The sequence below is a fragment of the Anabrus simplex genome, chromosome 6 (genome assembly GCF_040414725.1).
Source record: "Anabrus simplex isolate iqAnaSimp1 chromosome 6, ASM4041472v1, whole genome shotgun sequence".
NCBI classification, from domain to species: domain Eukaryota; kingdom Metazoa; phylum Arthropoda; class Insecta; order Orthoptera; family Tettigoniidae; genus Anabrus; species Anabrus simplex.
The window spans coordinates 235,260,485-235,278,371 of record NC_090270.1 but is presented as its reverse complement, the minus strand read 5'-3'; the positions used below and the strand labels follow the sequence as shown (position 1 = coordinate 235,278,371).

General features: G+C 39.1%; 1 protein-coding gene across 8 annotated transcripts in view; it reads right to left on the bottom strand.

Moving 5' to 3' along the window:
* Window positions 1-17,887, bottom strand: part of LOC136876377 (transmembrane protein 98) — a 239,580-nt gene that overhangs the window by 200,534 nt on the left and 21,159 nt on the right. For all 8 annotated transcript variants that reach the window (XM_067150274.2, XM_068228413.1, XM_068228414.1 and 5 more), the window contains one exon: window positions 3,143-3,374. In XM_067150274.2, coding sequence (XP_067006375.2) covers window positions 3,143-3,374 — 232 coding nt within the window. The remainder of the gene's footprint in view (window positions 1-3,142; window positions 3,375-17,887) is intronic.

Genomic DNA, 17,887 nt, shown 5'->3' with positions numbered 1-17,887 from the left:
CTCTGGTAAGACCCCAACTAGAGTATGGTTCCAGTGTATGGGACCTTCACCAGGTTTATTTGATTTAAGAACTGGAAAAAATCCAAAGAAAAGCAGCTCGATTTGTTCTGGGTGATTTCTGACAAAAGAGTAGCATTACAAAAATACTGCTATGTTTGGGCTGGGAAGACTTGAGAGAAAGGAGACAAGCTGCTCAACTAAGTGGTATGTTCTGAGCTGTCAGTGAAGAGATGGCATGGTATGACATTAGTAGACGAATAAGTTTGAGTGGTGTCTTTAAAAGTAGGGAAGATCACAATATGAAGACAAAATTGAAATTCAAGAGGACAAATTGGGGCAAATATTCATTTATAGGAAGGGGAGTTACGGATTGGAATAACCAAGGGAGATGTTCAATAAATTTCCAATTTCTTTGCAATCATTTAAGAAAAGGCTAGGAAAATAACAGATAGGGAATCGGCCACCTGGGCGACTGTCCTAAATGTAGATCAGTAGTGACTGATTGATTGAATATGCCCAAATCGGCAGGTTCAATACCGACTCAGTCCAGTGTTATTTTAAGGTTTTCAAATTCTAAAAGAAGTCATATGGGACAAATTTCTGACATCCCATCATCCCCAAAAGCTATAAATGTACAGTAGTTAGTTGGATGTAAAACCAATTATAAATAATAACAATAATTACTACGGCTAGGATTCTGATGATTTTGCATTATTATTTTGTAAGACTGACATGTTGCTTAAATATATATATGTGTTTCATGAAAGAATGAGTTTGATGAAGTTTATTTGTTAGGTCTTTTTTTTATTGTATTCTTTGCCATTTTTCAAGGATAGGGCATTTTTTGGGGAAATTTTAGGTCAATTTGGTCATTTTTCTACTATTTTCAAGGAAGAAGGATAATTCTGTTACATTTAACTATTTTAATTCTGTATTTTACTAAATTTCCGTGTTGAATATTTTGTTTGATTTCATACAAGCATAACATATTTTCCAGGAAAGAGATACCTTCTTTCCCTATTCCCAAAAGTATGGGTATAATGAACTCGCCCATACAAGGAAGTACATTTATCTCTCGCATAGCTGGAGCTAGCAATGAGTCACTGAGTTCGTGGTATTTCTTCGAGTCGGAAGTGCTGTTCTAGATGTAAAGTTGCGATATGCCAAAAGTGAAGCAAAGTGTGTTAAACTAAAACAATTTGTTTCTCAATATCGAGAAAGGGTCTTCACCACTGATGGGATGATATCTTACTCAAAACTTTGTGACGTGAGAGTTGCCGCTGTAAAAAGGTTAACGGTGGAACAACATGTATCGCGTGAGAAACACAAATGTGATCTGCAACGACTTCAGGATGAAGGAACATTACTACAAGAGAAGCTTCTTGGAGAAACCCATTCATCCCTTTCATCATTCTTTGAAGAACTCTGTAGAGTGTTTCTTTGTGCTGATATCCCATTGAGTAAGTTAAACCACCCTAAACTGCACAATTTCTTAGAGAAGCACACGGGCAAATCCATACCGGATTCTTCTACATGAAGGAAAATCTATGTTAGATAATGCTATGAAAAAACTTTGGAAGAAATCAGGTAAAGAGTTGGAAATAAAAAAAATATGGATATCGATGGACGAGATGACAGACTCTTCAGGACGATATGTAGCTAACGTGGTGGTAGGAACACTGGACGAGGATGTTCCTGGTGAACACTTTCTACTCTATTGTGAGCATTTACAAAAAATGAACTACTCAACAATCAGCAGAGTTCTTGATAAATCGTTGACATTGTTGTGGCCTGATGGTATTCAGCATGACAATGTATTGTTTTTAGTAACGAATGCAGCCCCCTACATGGTCAAGGCTGATAATTTGCTTCATACTGTCTACTTTAAATGGTGCATTTAACTTGTCTGGCTCACGCATTACACCGAGTCACAGAGGAGTTTCGCAGTAATTTTTCCGAAGTTGACCAATTGATAGGAATTGTGAAAAAGATATTCTTGAAGGCACCCTTTCAAGTTTCAACTTTCAAGTCAGAAGCTGCAGACATTTCACTTCCACCTTTTCCCGTTTTGACAAGATGGGGAACCTGGATAGAAGCCTGCACGTATTATATCGAGAACTTACAAGTGGTGAAACAAATCGTGGATTCATTCGACAGCACTAAAGTCGCATCAATCAAAGCAGAGCAAAAAATTATGGCAGATAGTGAAATTTCAGGGAAACTTGCTTACATAAAAGCAAATTTTGGATTTCTACCTACTGCCATAACTGGTCTGGAAAAGTTGGAAGTGCTGCTAGTGCAGCAATTACTTGTGTTGAAACTGGTGAATGATGTGGATCGCGCGTGTGGCAAAGTGGGACAAGCTGTGTCTGAGAAGATGAAGAAGGTTTTGGAGAAAAATAAAGGATATCAGACAATGTGTTCAATTGCTAAAATTAGGTCAGGTGAAACATTTTCTCTTTGTGATGCTGACGATAGTGAATTAAATTCAAGTGACATTGTTTCCTTTAAGTATGCTCCTGTTGTGTTGGTGGAGGTAGAAAGGAGCTTTTCTACGTATAAACCTTTGTTGGCTTACAACAGACAATCGTTTTCATTTGAAAATCTACACCATGCATTTGTTGTTCATTTGCAACTCACATATTTTGGAATGAACAATTATTATTTTCAAAATTCATAACTCGGAAATGTATTACAAAATGTCTATTTTGCCAACATTAATAGCCTCAGTTCATTTTGTTACCACACAAGAATAAAACAATACAGAAATCATAGAAAATCAAAGGTCTTTTTTAAAAAAAATTTAGGTCATTTTCTGCATATTTTTAGGTGATAAGTGCATTTTTCATTTTGCATTTTTGGCAGTTTTTTAGGTCATCATAATCCTAGCCCTACTAATTACAATAACTAATAATCAATAACCTAATCTGTTACAGACCAATTGCTAAAATTTAACCAATAACATATTAAATCAGATGTAATTCAATGTGTTATAGTGAAAACATATTGTTGGTAGGCTAGAAATGGTGCCAGTGACAGAAGAGATTGGAAGGTAAACACAAGAGCAACAAGATTATAATTGGATATGGATACACACATGGAATAAAAATTATAACATGTATCAGGCTGTCCTAACATTTACCTCTATAATTTCATGTCCAGTTTTACTGTTGTTCAGTGGTCCCATTGCCAAGGCTGCCAACCTCTCAGTGAGCATATGACATGTCTTTAAAACAGCAAGTCCATGCGGTACCAAACCAGTTGCATCTCCAATCCACTGTTCATCATCCAGAATCTGCTCTATGTCAGGATGAAGACGTACTTCTCCCAACTCCAGGTCAGGCCGGTCAGATTCAATTAAATGAACATCAGGTCTATAAGGAAACAAAATTTACTCAATAGGGTTTCAATAGACCGATCTTATCATTCTTGGAGAGCTAACTATTAGAGGTATCAATTATGAAATTTTACAAGAAAGGAACATACATTCTCATCAATCGAAGATTATGAAATAAGTGACATTTGATATCACAATTTTATATATATAAAATGCTAACGTGTGTAAGATATTACTTGAATTCTCGCTATGGATGTAATTTGATAATTTGCTTTAAAGTGAATACAAAATTTATTAATCAAATTTGAGATCAGCTGGAATTCTCTGGAAGGCACACATCTGACTCAGTCATTTAACATTTAACTTACAATAGTCAGATACAACGTTCACAAGCTAGTGAGTTATACATACTGTTTAAAGCAGAGTTACATAGAACTCCACCATTGTCCAGTCCCAAGTCCGCAATGGTAAAGGAGGAGGGATACCTGGCTTGGTAACCAGCTGTAAAAACTGCTAACGTTGAGTGTCGAGCGACGGTAAATAACTCTGCTCCCCACAGGGGTCAACGGCTTCGGACGGATGATCCCCTATGGGTGGGGTGATGTTCCCCTCAGTGTAGGAAATTACCTGGAACCCATCGTCTGTGCCTTTGGCTCAATGGCAAAACGGAGGGAGGAACCTTCTTTTTTGTGGTTCTCATCGGTCGTGGAGGCGGATGAGGTCAAGCCAGACGAACTGGCTGTGAAGGAGCAACTCAATAGTATTTTGAGTCTGCGGCTGTCCGTTGCAGTCGTGGTACTAGAACCTGCATGTCACATTTCATTTGTGCTGCAGGTATAGTTCAGAGATCATAGTGTGTGGGTAACTTCCTTGCAAGCTGCGATCCACCTTAAACAAAATTTCGCTTGTGGCACTTTTTCCTGCAGTCGCGCCCTTCATTTCAAGTCCAACAGCGATGGGATTAGGATGGTGGAGGCATGTTTTCGGGTGAAACTCGAAGCCTCTAGTTCGGACCTGCACGTTGGCAGCAGACGTGTGATGGTTGTGTTTCTGAGACCCCGTGACTACTCAGGAATTTGGTCCTGCATCTGTCTGTGTTTGGGCAGGCCTATTTAGGATCACCGCTGCCCACCCTGAATGGGGAAGGCTCTAGAAAATGCGGGCTAAACATCGGTAGTCACACTTTCACAATTAGAAATAGGAAAGGATTTCTACCTATCAATACTTGTTTATTGCACTTATTATGCTACAGGACCGGTTTTGACCCCTTACATAAAGTCATCTTCAGCTGAACCATACATTCATATCTATGTGATGAAGCTATGATTAAGATTGTATTGTCTAAGGAATGCCATATGATAATAAACATTTGGTCACATCCAAATGGGGCATGTCGTAACGTGAAATGGCGTATATGTTACTATGTGCAACAATGCAATTGTATGTCTAAAATAATATGTTTAAGGTCTTAAAAATTAGTTTATAAAACACATCTCTACTTAAAACTAACTTATATATATATAAGATGAATACAATATATAGGAACACTTCATGCACATGAATGTTCATGTCTTGCATGTTGTTCAATTCATCTGTTGACTTCTGTGTTCAAGTCTTATTTACATAGTTGTAAAGTTGGTTGCTGTTCCTGGAGTTTAAATGGTATGATTTGCTTGTAAAATTGTATGAGTAAAAGATTTTGTCTTCACGTATATACACAGAATAAAACACTTTCCAATTTTAAAAGGGTGCCAGACGTATGGATAGAATTAGGCTAAAATATGTTCAGTTCTGCTGTGTGTTGAATCTTTTGCCTTATGTTAAAATGTTTGATGTTTTTCTGTCGCGTGTTGTGTTCTGTTTATTAATTATCTTAAGGTAAGAGTTTTTTAGAGTGGGAATAACTGTATTGAAGATGATGTTAGTTTTTTTTGTGATTTCACGTATGTTGTAATTTGGATTGGTATACTGATCTAGAGTGATGTAAAATTCTTCTGTTAGGTTGAGCAGGGGGCCTTCGGGGTTTATGTTCAGGATTTGCATGTCGTTCTCGATGTTTGTGAAACTGTGTTTATAGTCTACAACATGTTGGCCTATTGAGGAAAAATTATCGTGTTTTACCGCGTTTATGTTTATATCGGGTTAGGAAGTTTCTACCAGTGCATCCGACATAGCTTGTCTCACAGTTATTGTATTTGATACAGTATACCCCTGAGTGGTTGTATTCGTTGTTGCTGTTGATTGTCCTGACGTTGTGTATGATGTTGGTACTGTTGTGTGTAGTTCTAAATGCTATTACTAGGTTATGTTTTTTAAAAACGTTAGTTATGGGGAATATATATACATTGTTGAAGGTGAATAGTGCATAATCTTTCTTGGATTTGGCTGCTTTTGTTCATTCAGTTTTGGGTTGAGATTTTATTTTGTGAATGATTTTGTTGACCATTTCTTTCTTGTATCCATTGTTTTTAGCTATGTCATGAATTAGTTGTAATTCTTTGTTCAAATCTTCTTTTGTTAACGGTGTATTGAATGCTCTGTGTATCATGCTGTAGTAAGCTGCTCTTGTGTGTGTGTGTTGGGGTGAACGGAATCTATTTTGATTGTATTTGAGGTATGCGTGGGTTTTCTGAATATTTTGTAAGAAAAGTGGTCTTCATGTCTGGTTATTGTTATGTCCAAGTAGTTCAAGTAGTTCAGATTGTGATTGTTTTCGGTTTCCATGGTAAATTTTATACGGGGGTCTATTGTGTTGAGTTTATCTAATATGTCCGTTTCATTTGTGGATCTATTGTCGATGATGACGAAAATGTCATCAACAAATCTACACCCAAAAAATATATTGTCTATTTTGCTAATTGATGTGTGCTCTAAATGGTCTGTGTAAATTTCAGCGAGTATACCAGAGGCGGGAGATCTCATCGGTAAGCCTTGTTGGCAAAATGAAGATTATAGATTACGAGTCACACTTTCAGCCGGCTGGGAGGCCGCACCCAGCGGGTCACCCCTTGTGGAGTCGAAAAACAAAGATTACCAAAACTCTGATTATAGGAATCTGGAATGTTCGAATTCTACTTGATTTGAAAGACAAGGCTTACCGATGGGATCTCCCGCCTTTGGTATACTCGCCGAAATTTACATAGACCATTTAGAGCACACATCAATTAGCAAAATAGACAATAAATTTTTTTGGTGTAGATTTGTTGTTGGTCGCTTAAGTGCGGCCAGTATCCAGTATTCGGGAGATCGTGGGTTCGAACCCCACAGTCGGCAGCCCTGAAAATGGTTTTCCATGGTTTTCCATTTTCACACCAGGCAAATGCTGGGGCTGTACCTTAATTAAGGCCATGGCCGCTTCCTTTCCACTCCTAGCCCTTCCCTGTCCCATCGTCATCATAAGACCTATCTGTGTCGGTGCGACGTAAAGCAACTTGCAAAAAAAAAAAAAAATAAATAAAATAAATAAATAGATTTGTTGATGACATTTTCGTCATCATCGACAATTGATCCACAAATCAAACTGACATATTAGATAAACTCAACACAATAGACCCCCATATAAAATTTACCATGGAAACCGAAAACATTCTGAACTACTTGAACTACTTGGACATAACGATAACCAGACATGAAGACCACCTTTCTTACAAAATATTCAGAAAACCCACGCATACTTCAAATACAATCAAAATAGATTCCGTTCACCCCAACACACACACACACAAGAGCAGCTTACTACTGCATGATACACAGAGCATTCAATACACCGTTAACAAAAGAAGATTTAAACAAAGAATTACAACTAATTCATGACATAGCTAAAAACAATTGATACAAGAAGGAAATGGTCAACAAAATCATTCACAAAATAAAATCCCAACCCAAAACTGAATTAACAAAAGCAGACAAATCCAAGAAAGATTACGCACTATTCACCTTCAACAATGTACATGATGATAGCAAACACTCGCAATCGAGTAGGTTTGTCTTCCAGGTAGGATGTCTCTTCATCTATGTGTTCGGAGGTGACTATACAGTCCAATGCGGGAGTTACACAATTTGCCACAGTGATGACAGGTAGTCCCAGGTGGAGCAGTCATGTTATTTCTATGTCTTCTCAGCATTTCTTTTTCTTTCCTACGTTGCCTCTTGTCATTCGCTGTACGTCGGCGGTTTTCTTCAAAAGACAGTGTGCCGTAATGGACTAGTGATCTCCAGGATGAACGGTCAAGCGCTAAGCTCTCCCAGTTGTCAAAATCAATGTTACATCTCTTCAAGTTAGCCTTGATTAAATCTTTAAATCACTTCCTCTGACCGCCTACACAGCGTTTACCTACTGATAGCTCAGAGTAAAACACTTGTTTGGGAATGCGATTATTGGGCATGCGAACTACGTGGCCTGTCCATCGTAGCTGGCGTCTTAAAACCATCAATTCTATACTGGTGGTGTGTGCCTCTTCAAGAACGCTGATATTTGTGCGCCTGTCTTGCCAAGTTATTTGCAGTATTCTCCTCAAGCAACGTTGATGATACTGTTCCAGCTTCTTAGGTGTCGACTGTAGCATGTCCAGGATTCAGATCCGTAGAGTAAGGTTGGAACTACAACAGAATTGTACACAAGAATCTTTGTTGTGATATTGACATCGTGATTGTCAAAAACTCGAGATCTTAACTTAGCAAAGGATCCTCCTGCACGGTTAATTCTGTGTTGGATTTCTGAATCTATATTTGCGCTTGATGAGAGGGTGCTGCCAAAGTATGGGAAGGTGTTTACAACTTGAAGGCTCACTCCATCAATTGTGACATTGATATCTCTTTGACCTTCCCCAGGGGCTGGTTAGTATAGGATCTGTGTTTTGCTGGTATTCAGTTTCAGTCCGATCTTGTTGTACGCATCAGAGAAAGCATTCAGGATTCTCACAAGCTCTTCTTGTGTCTGAGCTACGACGGCATTATCATCAGCGTACTGTAACTCAACTAATGCTGCAGACGATGTCCGAGTTCCTGCATTTAAACGGCTCAAATTAAAAAGTTTACCATCCATCCTGTAAGTTATATGAATTCCTGGAGGGAGATCATCTCTGACAAGTTCCATGACAGTGGCAACATACAAGGAAAACAAAGTGGGGGCTATCACACAGCCTTGCTTAACACCAGTATTGATATGGAATGGCTCTCCAATAGAGCCGTTGCCAATGACAGCTGCCATCATATCATTGTAGAGCAATTTCAAGATGGCAATAAATTTCTGCGGAAAGCCATATAGAGCTAAAATTTTCCACAAAGCTTCTCAGTTCACAGAGTCAAATGCCTTAGTAAGATCAATAAAGGCAATATAAAGAGGTCTATTTTGTTCTCTACATTTTTCCTGGAGTTGACGAGCTGTGAATATCATATCTGTGGTTCCTCTAGAAGGCCTGAAGCCACACTGACTCTCTGGAAGTATTTTCTCCATCAGGGGTACAATACGATTTGCCAAGATTCGAGCAATAAGCTTTCCCAGGCATGACAGTAAGGATATTCCCCGATAGTTACTGCAATTTGTTCGATCCCCTTTCTTAAATATGGGAACTACCAGACTGTCTCTGAAATCAGGAGGCATTTCTTCTGTGCTCCAAATTTTGACAATCAGTTCATGTATATGTCTTACTAGTACCTCACCACCTTCTTTGAGAGCTTCCACTGGTATACCATCAGGACCAGAGGCTTTGTGACGCTTTGCTTGATTGACAGCATGCTTAACTTCATCTAATGTTGGTGAGGAGCCAAGTTCATCATTGATGGGAGCTTGTTTTAATATATCATACACCTGTTCATCAATAATCGAATCCTGGTTCAAGAGGTCTTCAAAATGCTCTTTCCACCTATTCATGATGGAGTGCTGATCTTTTAAAAGTATACTTTTATCGCTGGACCAAAGAGGATTCCTCCCAAAGGTGGTGGGACCATAAACTGCTTTTGTTGCTTGGAAGAACTGTCGTGAATCTTTATCTGCTAGATATTCCAACTCTTTTGCCTTTGCTGTCCACCATCCATTCTTGAGCTCACGGGTTTTTCTTTGGACATTTGCTTTGGCAATATTTACGGCTTGTTTCTTGGAGTGGGAGTTCATGTCCCTTCGCCATGCTTGCAAGGCTTTTCCTTCTGTGAGATCAATGCTTCAATTTCTTCATCATTTTCATCAAACCAGTCCTGATTTTTTCTGGTCTTACATCCTACTGTTTCTTTGCAAGCATCTTGAATAGTGGTCTTCAGACTCTCCCAGTGTTGCGTTACATCAGGTTGATATTCCTTCGGCAAAGTCCGATGAAGGAGCTCTCTGTATTTTGAAGTAATTTCTGCATTGCCAAACTTCTCGGTGTCAAAAGTATGTCTGAAGCTCTTCCGTTGTTTCCTCCTCTGGGTGGACAGTGACAAATGCATCACTCATCTAATAAGTCGGTGATCTGTCCAACAGTCATCAGCCCCTGTCATTGCTTTGGTGATGAGAATATCGCATAGATCTTGCTTGCGGACAATCACATAGTCAATGAGGTGCCAGTGTTTCGATCTAGGATGCTGCCACGATGTTTTGAAGCGATCCCTTTGGCGAAAGATGGTGTTGGTGATTATCAACCCATACTCAGCACATTTTGAGAGGAGTCTAATACCATTGGAGTTTTCACTGCCAACTCCCTCCTTGCCAATGACACCATTCCATACTTTATGGTCCTTTCCCACTCTGGCATTAAAATCACCAAGCAAGATGATTTTATCTAGTCGATTGATGTTTGATAGGATGTCATCCAGATCTGAATAGAATGTTTCTTTGATGTCATCATCAGAGTCTAATGTGGGGGCATATGCGCAAATTACTGTGGCATGCTGGTCGCCATTTAATCGAAGTCTTAATGTCATGATGCGTTCATTACGTCCAGTTGGAAGCTCCTGCAGGTCTCTGAGAAGCTTATTCTTGATAGCAAAGCCTACTCCATGTGTTCGGTGTTCACTGGTAGGTTTACCCTTCCAGAAGAAAGTGTATCCTGCTCCGTTTTCATTCAACTGACCTTCTTCAGCAAGGAGTGCTGCTATGTCGATATTGTATCTTCGTAACTCTCTACCCACAAGGGCTGTTCTCCTTTCGGGTCTCTCATTTGAAGGGTCATCATTAAGCGTTCTTACATTCCATGTAGCAAAATATAATTTCTTTCTTGTTCGACCGCATTGAGGCGATACCATTGGACGCAGCTATCCAATCGGTACTAGAAGTGGCTGACTATGTTTAGGGCACCTTTTCTAGCCTTCCCCATGTGAGGTGAGCAGAGTGGACCCTAAATAGGACTGCTCAGTCGTAGATGCAGCAACCGAATTGCTCTACAGCCACAATCCTAAGCAAGACGACCGATCACACATCTACCGCCTACGTGCCAAGTTATCACTAGAGGCTTCCAGACATCACAATCCTGCCCCCGTCGCAACTTCCTGATCGCCGCAGGACTTTTGGAAGAGTCAATCTGTTGTTGGAAGACTGCTGTGCGTGAGATTCCTTTAGAGTGAGAGTGTTGGTGCACTTCAACAAACGCACTGTACTTGATGACTTAAGAACTGTTTTCAATGGCAAGCCGATGCAAGACGATTGAAGGGTTCCTAGTCACTGCAGCCTTCGTCCGCCATTCCAGCCGAGGAGGGACTTCCTGTCCTTACGCCTGGTCCGCCGTTGAGGACTTTCTATGCCGTTGACCAAATATGGTTCATCCGCCTTTAGGGGAAGTTTTCCACCCCAAGGGCAAGAGAGTGCCCTGAACTTGATGAATTTATGTGTCATTTCCTACACAAAGGCTTCATCAAACCTACTAAGGGAGAGCTCATCCGCCCGTAGCCGTTGGTTCTCCCTTAGTTTGCCAGGTTTGGTACTGGCCGCCTGACCCTCGGCCAGACAGTCGCAGGTAGTACCGTCTACTGTCACATACGGTAGCAGGGTGACCCTGACCTGACATGTAAATGTACATATATACCCCATAACTAACTTCCCGATATAATGAACACACAAACACGGTAAAACACAACCATTTTTCCTCAATAGGCCAACATGTCGTAGACTATAAACACAGTTTCACAAACATCGAGAACGACATGCAAATCCTGAACATAAACCCCGAAGGCCCCCTGCTCAACATAACAGAAGAATTTTACATCACTCTAGATCAGTATACCAATCCAAATTACAACATACGTGAAATCACAAAAAAAACTAACATCATCTTCAATACAGTTATTCCCACTCTAAAAAACTCTTACCTTAAGATAATTAATAAACAGAACACAACACGCGACAGAAAAACATCAAACATTTTAACATAAGGCAAAAGATTCAACACACAGCAGAACTGAACATATTTTAGCCTAATTCTATCCATACGTCTGGGACCCTTTTAAAATTGGAAAGTGTTTTATTCTGTGTATATACGTGAAGACAAAATCTTTTACTCATACAATTTTACAAGCAAATCATACCATTTAAACTCCAGGAACAGCAACCAACTTTACAACTATGTAAATAAGACTTGAACACAGAAGTCAACAGATGAATTGAACAACATGCAAGACATGAACATTCATGTGCATGAAGTGTTCCTATATATTGTATTCATCTTATATATATATACATAAGTTAGTTTTAAGTAGAGATGTGTTTTATAAACTAATTTTTAAGACCTTAAACATATTATTTTAGACATACAATTGCATTGTTGCACATAGTAACATATACGCCAGTTCACGTTACGACATGCCCCATTTGGATGTGACCAAATGTTTATTATCATATGGCATTCCTTAGACAATACAATCTTAATCATAGTTTCATCACATTAATATGAATGTATGGTTCAGCTGAAGATGATCTTATGTAAGGGGTTGAAACTGGTCCTGTAGCATAATAAGTGCAATAAACAAGTATTGATAGATGGAAATCCTTTCCTATTTCTAATTGTGCAATTCGTCAATACGGAAATGATTATAGAATACGAGTCATACTTTCAGCCGGCTGGTAGGCCACACCCAGCGGGTCACCCCTTGTGCAGTCGAGAAACAAAGATTAACAAAACTTTGATTATAGGAATCTGGAATGTTCGAATTCTACTTGATTTGAAAGACAATAAGAGACCTGAGAGAGAACAGCACTTGTCACCCATGAGCTTGGACAAATGAACATTGATATTGCTGCCTTACCACCCTGTCTAGCGAAGGTAAACTTACAGAGTTCTGCTCAGGCTACATAATCTTCTGGAAGAGAAAAGATGAGGGAGAACACCGCATTCATGGTGTTGGATTTGCTGTAAAGACCACATTGGTGAATGATTATCAGCTAACTCCAACCGCTGTCAGCGAAAGAATTATGACTCTCCGAATCCCACTCTCTGGAGCCAAATCTATGACACTCATCTCTGCATATGCTCCCACCTTGGATGCTGATGTAGAAGCTACAGACCAATTCTACAACCTGCTGAGCACTACCATCACCAAAGTACCACTAAGAGACAAACTCTTACTACTTGGCGATTTCAACGCCAGAGTTGGTAAAGATTATCAATTATGGGGGAATGTGATGGAAAATCATGGACTTGGCAACTGTAATGCCAATGGTCTACTGCTCCTTGGTTTATGTGCTGAACTTGAACTCTTTGTTACTAACACTAAGTTCCGCCTGCCTAAACGCTACAACACCACTTGGATGCATCCTCGGTCAAAGCACTGGCACATCCTTGATTATATCATCACCAGGCAATGTGATGGAAAAGATATCTTTGTTACAAGGACTACAAGAAATGTCGATAACTGCTGGACAGATCATAAGCTCCTTTTTTGCCAGTTGAAAATCTCAATCTGTTACAAACCAAAAAGATCCATCCACAACCTGCCTAGAAATAAATTTGATACTTCTAAACTGACGCACTACGGTGATAGTTGATATGTCATCTACAGAAAAGTATACAATAGAATAAATGCTTAATTCCAGCAATATTCATCAGGAGGGGTTAAGCATATCATTATTTCTAGGCCTTCACCAGAGGAGGATCCGTGGATGTACAAAAGAATAAACGAAATATTTCAAGGAATATTAAATTTAATTAATGACAATGATTAGAGTGTATTTGAAATGGAACAAGATTTTATTTTTAAAGATAATATTAAGAACTGTGATACATAAACGATTGAAAAATTGACCTCACCGGGAGGATAAATGTAATCAAACAATGGCTTATAAAAAGTAATGATCAAAAGGCTAGCACTTCCTTAAAGAAAATTACAATTTAAAACTTTAACAAGGCTAGGAACCTGAAAATATGATAGAACTGACAATTTAACTACTCACAGTGTATAGACAATGCAGAATTAGGAAAATTACAGTCAGATCTGAACATATTCAAAAGAGAAACCACACGAAATACAGATCTTCAAACAGTTCAAAAAAAGAAGAAGAAGAACGGAGCTCACTAGATTCAGTGCATCGGCATGACAGGCCAAATCCAGAGTTCTATACAATGCTTTTTGGTCAAAGGCACAAATCAAAGATAAGAAAGAAAGGGGGGAAAAAAAGCGGGGGTGGGGGGTGGTATAATGACAAATAAAGAAGAGCAGAAAATTTTAGTACTCCATGGATTAGGTCCCTAGGATCATCTAGCAGTTCGGAGAAGGCCACAATATAGATATAACTTCATAAGAAAAAACTGAACTGAGAAGAACCAGCTTACCCAGAAAGTTGAAAGGTCTCTCCCCCTACCTGGGTCATAGATGAATCTTCAGGTGGAATGAAGTAAAGAGCCGTCATGCAGACATAGTCGAAATAGGTTCCAGTCCCGAGCTGATCCGAAGCACACTGACGAAGAGTGAAATGACAGCTGAGACTTTATAGTCGGCAGAGTGTGACGTGAACAGACGTAATGGTAGGGGCGAGAGGGGGCAAGAGACTGGAAAGTTTCAGAATACAGAAGAAGTTGAAGACATGTGTAGCGTAAGTAGAAGTGTAGAGATCCGGGAAAGGAAGTAAGGAGGTTAGAAACATGTGCAATGGTATATTGGTGCCGGACGGTAAAAGAACATTACAATATCCGCCACCCGTAGAGAGGAAAAAAATGTTTGTTTTTGTTTTGCACAGATTACAGACAAGTATATCTTGCAAAACGTCTTTTTTCCAGGGTAGAAGACCGTATGGTGGAGAGATGAAGTCTGGAGGTATGCAGCAGTAGGTAGTCCCAAGTTGACGCCTTAAGCAGGAGAACATGTTGCAGAAGATGAAATATCCAGAGTCGATGAAGCTCCCACAAGTAGACAGAAGTCGTCAGTGTGTGGCATGGCTATAACATAAATAAACTAGCGCAGAATTTGTGCAACAAGAAGATAATACACAAGAGAAGCGAGGAAAGAAAGTAGGGAAAAAAAGGGGGGGGGGGGGAAGCAAAGGGTTTGGAGTACTCCAAAAATAAAAAGGATACGGTACAATTATTATTTTTTTTTTTTTTGCTAGGGGCTTTACGTCGCACCGACACAGATAGGTCTTATGGCGACGATGGGATAGGAAAGGCCTAGGAGTTGGAAGGAAGCGGCCGTGGCCTTAATTAAGGTACAGCCCCAGCATTTGCCTGGTGTGAAAATGGGAAACCACGGAAAACCATCTTCAGGGCTGCCGATAGTGGGATTCGAACCTACTATCTCCCGGATGCAAGCTCACAAAGTATGTTACAAGTGTTTATTTATATATCCACCTTTTCAATACAAAGAGATCTTTTTAGAAATTAAATATTATTATAAAATGTTAAGGGACATGTTTCGCCCATATTAAGGGCATCATCAGCCTCAAATTCAAACCTGTATGATGAAAAATCAGGATCCTGATTGCTCTTACAAGCCATAAAAAGAGGATATCATTATAGGTGTCAGTCTAAACATACAAAATATTAGAATGTCCTTGGCTAAAATTGCCGTATCAAGCTGCATGTCATAAGTTCACATGAATATAATTTCCGGAGCGTTGAAAAACTTGCTGGGGTAGGGCAGTAAACAGCTCAGTCTTTATAATGAAACAGAAATGTGCCTCCTTGAAGATAAGAAAAAGCAAAGCTGATACACTGTTACAGATGTCAATATCATATGTTGTGATAAGACAACAGATCTCTTAAATGGCTGTTCAGCTGCCTATAGTCTATTTAGCTGAAGGAGTGAAAGTCGAATGTGTTATAAGATAACAGTCTTCCTTACGTAATTGTGGGAGCAAGGAAAAAGCATTCGGTTGTCTATAGATATATTTATCTTATTTGAAGGACGAAAGTCGAAGGTTTATCGACGTTGATAGAGCTCTTTGGTGTGAAGTCTGTAACAAGAGGAGAGTGAATGCTTAGGAAGGTATTTTTGAAGAGAATGTGGGTTTAAAGAAAGGTAAAACATGGAAAATGTATAAAAACACTTACCCTTTCGTCTGTGAAGATGTAAATCAGTTATGGAAAGGTTATGTCTTATCACAACATACGATATTGACATCTGTAACAGTGTATCAGCTTTGCTTTTCCTTATCTTCAAGGAGGCACATTTCTGTTTCATTATAAAGACTGAGCTGTTTACTGCCCTACCCCAACAAGTTTTTCAACGCTCCGGAAATTATATTCATGTGAACTTATGACATGCAGCTTGATACTGCAATTTTAGCCAAGGACATTCTAATATTTTGTATGTTTAGACTGACACCTATAATGATATCCTCTTTTTATGGCTTGTAAGAGCAATCAGGATCCTGATTTTTCACCATACAGGTTTGAATTTGAGGCTGATGATGCCCTTAATATGGGCAAAACATGTCCCTTAACATTTTATAATAATATTTAATTTCTAAAAAGATCTCTTTGTATTGAATAGGTGGATATATAAATAAACACTTGTAACATACTTTGTATTTACGTACATTTCAATACGGACCTAACATGAGAATTATAACATGTAATGCAAGCTCACAGCCGCGCGCCTTTACGCGCACGGCCAACTCGCCCGGTGTACAATTATTTATATAATCATTTGAAGAAGGAAACAACCTAAGACTCCCTTACAAATTAATGGGAGGGTCAGTGGTAAGGCGTCAGTAAGAGACTGCAACCATGTTAATAAGCAAGATAAGAAATTGGGAAGGGGAGAGATTCAAAGCGATTTATGAAATTTCTTTAACTGATCCACATGGGAGCGTCTGATATCATAAGGATCAGAGACTCCTTGAAGAAGTGGAGATGAAAAGGAGATAATCCTGTAGGGCCAAATCCATGAATGGCATAGTTTAGCAGAGATCTGTTGCAAAGAGGAACAGGCAGGATGATTACGTTAAAGAACCAAATCAGAGACTTTAATGGACGTATGCTTTTTATTATATGCCTGCCGTGCACGATACCACTGTTGTAAAGCAGAGTTCCATAAATGTTTAGTATTATTACTGGGGGGGTCAAAATGCAATGAAGGAAGATCCCATGAGAGAGAAAGAGGGGTTTGCGATGCACGGCCTAAAAGATATTCAGCAGGGGGATGCCCCGTAGCAGAATTAATACTGGAATTAAAGGCAAGAGCAAAGGATGATAGTTCTGTATCCCAATATTTTTGCTGGTCGGAATGAAAAATAGATAATACAACTTTCAAGTTAAGGTAATAACGCTCCACGACATTACTCTGAGGATGGTAAGGAGTAGTAAAATCTTTCTTTATCCCAAGGGAAAAACACATTAGACATATCATCGAAGATTGTAGAGGTGAAGACAGTAGCATTATCCGAGACCAAATATTTTGGAATGCCAGTTATGGGGAATAATTGCTCTTGCAAAACAGTAATAAGTGAAGTAGAGGTTAGATGTTTTAAGGAACGAGGAATTAAAAATTTTGAAAAGCCATCCAATAGGGTAAAGATATAAATATTACCCCGCGCAGAATGGGTAATCGGGCCTACCAAGTCTACATAATAGGTTTCTGAAGGATAGGTGGAAGGAGAGGCAGAATAAGTACCTAGAGGTAGAGTATTAACCCATTTATGCCCAATTTTTTTTCTTGCAATACTGATAACTTGTATATATAAACACTTAGTATGACCCACTATTCATGTAGAAATGAACAAAACCATATTTATTTGTTTAGAACCCATATAAATATGTGGGTTGTTAACGACCCGCTAAGCACTTGCTCGGGAAACAGGGAGAGATGATATTCTGAACATCAACATCAGCAACAATTTATTTCTACAGACTTACAGTTCACTAACTTTAAAAATGAGTATTATAATGACACAAAAAGGAATAATTGTCATTGTTCTGTTTAATTATAATAATGTTTAGTACCCAAAACACGTAACTTCAGATTCCATAACTGACAGTGGAACTGAGACTCACTCATGGTAATTTACAAAACACCTGGCATATCCACTCAGAGAAAGTATGCCGAGAAGAGATGCATAACCAACGGTATATTTCAATATTTGAAGAACTGTATCTGCTTCAAGAAATGCATCCAAAGCTTCAGGCTGCCTTCTATTTGAGTACTTACTATGAT